Source organism: Nicotiana tomentosiformis, chromosome 3, assembly GCF_000390325.3.
Source record: "Nicotiana tomentosiformis chromosome 3, ASM39032v3, whole genome shotgun sequence".
Classification (NCBI taxonomy): Eukaryota; Viridiplantae; Streptophyta; class Magnoliopsida; order Solanales; family Solanaceae; genus Nicotiana; species Nicotiana tomentosiformis.
Window position 1 is genome coordinate 117,900,930 of NC_090814.1, and position 3,902 is coordinate 117,904,831.

A 3,902-nucleotide genomic window follows, 5' to 3' on the forward strand; every position below is an offset into this window, starting at 1 on the left:
TCGTTGGGAGATTTCTCAAGCCAAGATCCCATATTGACCAATTAGGTCAAAGTTCAAGGAGTTGGTTTCAATGAAGGGATCTGCTAAGATAGGGGCATACGATAATTTCAATGTATTCCTAGATTTCACTAATGAGGATGATTTTAAAATGGTCTAGTACATAAAAGTGATTGAGTTTGAGAGGTAAAAGATGTGGCTACAGAAGTGGTCTCCCGATTTCAAACCAGAAGAAAACCTCCCAGTAGCACCGGTATGGGTTCTGCTTACTGGGCTTCCTTTTCATATGCATACTTGACACTATGTCAAACAAATAGTTAGCTCTATTGGCACACCACTAGAAAAGGATTTAGTGACAGGGGAAGAACTAGGCCTAGTATGGCTAAAGTTAGAATTGAGATTGATCTACTGAAGCAACAACCTGAACCGGCCTATGTAGGTCAGATTTACGAAGACGCACCACAAAAAGGTTTTGTTCAAAAGCTAGAATACGAAGGCATTCCCAAGTATTGCAAATTTTGTAGGAAGCTTGGCCGTAATATGATTAATTGCAGAGTCTTAGAAAGGAAGAAACTTGCTGAAAGTAATGACAAGGAAATCAATAAAGAAAACGAAGAGTAGGTAGCATACAAAAATTTATGAAGGTAATGAAGAAGGTGGGGATGACAATACCAAAATAAAAGAAGGGGAGAATAAAAAGGAGATTAACTAGAAAATAAATAATTTTAGACTAGAGAACAAGGATCAAAGTCAGACAAGCAGCAATGGAACAAATGAAAAAATGGAGTTGCAAAATGTCTATACAAATCACAAAGATGCAGCAGGGAAAATCAAGGATAAACAGATAGAGACTCAAACTATCAAAAAAAGAACTAGCAAGTAGAAGAAATCTGGATATCCAAAGAAGCTCCCTAAGAAAAAGTCCAAAGTGGTTTTTAAAACCAATTCTAAATCCCTATAATTCCATAAACAAGGGGGATAAGAATAAATTAGGAATTGCAATAGCTATAAACCCGCAAGAAAAACATAACGAGCAAAAGGACGACAACAAAGAATAAAGCCATGGGACACACGACAACAATGAAACTGGGCCGACTTATGACATTCTTAACAAGCATCAAGCTGGCTATAAAGAAATGAACAACACCATCAACAAATATTTTGCGAGGTTGTTCAAGAATTGACTAATATCCAAGATGCCAAGAAACAGGAAGCTCCTAACTGGCAGGAATATGCCAATGGATCTACTAGTGTACTATCCGAAGTTAAGGCCATGCCAGGTATCAACTTGGTGGTAGACTTCAATCTTGAATTAGAACAGGAACATATAAAAAAGAAGCAGGTAGAAAAAGAACTTGAGCAACAAATTGAAGTCAACTCACCAAATAGAGTGGGATTAAGTACTGTTGATTTCTGGACAAAACAACCAACATTTAAGAAGTTGGTCGAGGAGGTATGAAACACTCAAGTTCATGGGAATTCTATGTGGAGACTACAACAAAAGATCAAAATTCTCAGTAGAAGATTAACTCAATGGTCTAAAGAAGAGATTGGCAATGTATTTGATCAGGTTATAGACTGGGAAGCCAAGATGCAACACCTTGAGGAGCAGGATCTTAACAACAACACTGCTATCTCTAGAGAGGCACTAACTAAAGGCCATGCTGAATATATCAAATGGATGAGAATGCAAGACACTCTGTTGAAGCAGAAAGATAAAGTTAAGTGGTTTGAAGATGGAGATTCTAATACTAGTTATTTTCACAGTCTTATAAGAGATAGAAGAAGGAAGCTCCAACTTCATAAAATCATGGATCACAGAAATATATGGGTTGAAGGTGATGAAAGTATTGGACAAGGTTACAATTCATCATTTCCAAAATTTGTTTAACATCATCCATCAATTCCGAGATCAAGACATTCTCAATTGTATCTCTCAATGTATTACAGAAGAGGATAATACTTATCTCACTACTATCCCAGACATGGAAGAAATTACTGAGGTTGTTTTCAATATGAGTGCTTCTAGCTCTGCTGGGCCTGATGGTTATAACGACTCTTTTTTTCATAAATGTTGGGATATTATCAAGGATGATAATAAAATTTTTTATGCAAGACTTCTTGAATGGGAAAGAGATGACCAAGTTTTTCTCTCACACTTGTTTGGTTCTGTTACCTAAAGTGGAATCTCCAACCAATTTCTCAGAGCTTAGGCCTATTAGTTTGAGCAACTTCACGAGCAAGATTATTTTCAAGATTCTTTCTAGAAGGCTTAACCTCGTGCTTGACAAACTCATATCTGATAATCAAAGTGGTTTTGTCAAAGGGAGATTGATTACAAAAAATATTTTACTTGCTCAAGAAATCGTCCAAAATGTCAATCAAAGTAACAGAGGAGGCAATGTGATTATTAAGCTAGACATGGCTAAAGCTTATGACAGAATGTCGTGGAGCTTTCTCATGTCCGTGATGAGGAAATTCGGCTTCTCCGAACAGTGGATAGATCTTATTTGGGGTCTAGTTAATGAAGTTTGGTACTATATCATTATCAATGGTGTCGTAAAAGTTTTTTTTACTTCCTCACAAGGCCTTAAGTAAGGTGATCCTTTATCGCCATCCTTGTTTATCATTGGAGCTGAAGTTCTTTCCTAATCACTTAACAATCTTATTCACCATGAAAAGTTTACCCCTTTTACCATGGATCACAGAGGCCCTATCATTAACCATTTAGCTTATACTGACGATATTATTATCTTTTATGGAGGTAACAATGGCTTGATCAAACTCATCAAAAGCCAGATTAGGAGGTATGCAAAATCTTTTGGTCAAAAATTCAATAACAACAAAAGTTTTTTCATCACCTCTCCAAACACTTCTGCCTACAGAATCAACAGAATCAGGGAAGCTTCAGATTTTATTGATAAAAATTTTCCTTTTATATATCTTGGTTGTCCTATTTGTTATGTAGGAAGAATGTTAGTTTGTTTGATCGTATGCTTGTTAAGATTGTTAAAAAGCTTAATGGTTGGCAGGGTAAGTTGATGTCGACTGGAGGCAAAATTATTCTTCTCAAACATATCTTACAATCTATGCCTACCTACATTCTCTCTGCTATGAACCCTCCCAAAGGTACTATGCTTATGGAGAAACATTTTGTAAATTTCTTTTGGGGGTCTGTGAATGGTAAGAACAAGTATCATTGGAGTTCTTGGCATAATATGTGCATACCCAAAGAAGTGGGTGGTGTTGGAATAAGGAGGATAGATGATATTATTGAAACTTTCAACATGAAGAGGTTGTGGAGATTCAGAACTCACCCTTCATTATGAGCCAATTTCCTCAAATATAAATATTATAAGAGATCTCACCCAATGAGCAAAGTACCCGTATCCTCTGATTCTCTTACATGGAAACAATGATGAAGACTAAGATCAAAGCATAGCCCAATATCACCTGGAAGATTCAAGCTGGTAATTCAAGCTTATGGTGGGAAAATTGGTGTAACGACCCGGCCGATCGTTTTGAGTATTACAATCCTGTTTCCCTATTTACTGCTCTATTTATGATTTATAACTGTATTATGACCTATCAAATTACTTAGTTCGGGTCCGGAGAGATTTTGAAATGAATTGAGACACTTAGTCTCATAATGGAAAGCTTAAGTTAGAAAAGTCGATCGGATGTCGACTTATGTGTAAACGACCTCGGATTTGAATTCTGATGATTCCAGTAGCTCCGTATGATGATTTTGGACTTGGGAGCGTATCCAGAAAAATATGTAGAGGTCCGTAGTGGAATTAGGCTTGAAATGACGAAAGTTGAATTTTGGAAAGATTGACCGAGGGGTTGACTTTTTAATATTGGGGTCGAAATCCGATTTTGGAAATCGGAATAGGTCCGTAATG

The 3,902-nt window shown here is 36.7% G+C and overlaps 1 protein-coding gene across 1 annotated transcript; it reads left to right on the forward strand.

The window, feature by feature from the left end:
* The first annotated feature begins 375 nt into the window (after window positions 1-375).
* Window positions 376-3,326, forward strand: LOC104094558 (uncharacterized). Its single transcript, XM_070199063.1, has 7 exons — window positions 376-614; window positions 1,132-1,450; window positions 1,568-1,856; window positions 1,948-2,043; window positions 2,180-2,556; window positions 2,680-2,804; window positions 2,966-3,326. Exons 1-7 carry the CDS (start codon window positions 376-378, stop codon window positions 3,324-3,326), a joined length of 1,806 nt encoding a protein of 601 aa, XP_070055164.1.
* Window positions 3,327-3,902: the final 576 nt, after the last annotated feature.

Bases quoted from the DNA above. Each gene is read 5' to 3' on its own strand.
- LOC104094558 (XM_070199063.1), top strand. From the start codon at position 376: ATGGCTAAAGTTAGAATTGAGATTGATCTACTGAAGCAACAACCTGAA. The intron at 1,857-1,947 runs GTTACAATTCAT...AATGTATTACAG, and splicing joins TGATGAAAGTATTGGACAAG to AAGAGGATAATACTTATCTC. The intron at 2,044-2,179 runs GTTATAACGACT...TGTTACCTAAAG, and splicing joins TAGCTCTGCTGGGCCTGATG to TGGAATCTCCAACCAATTTC.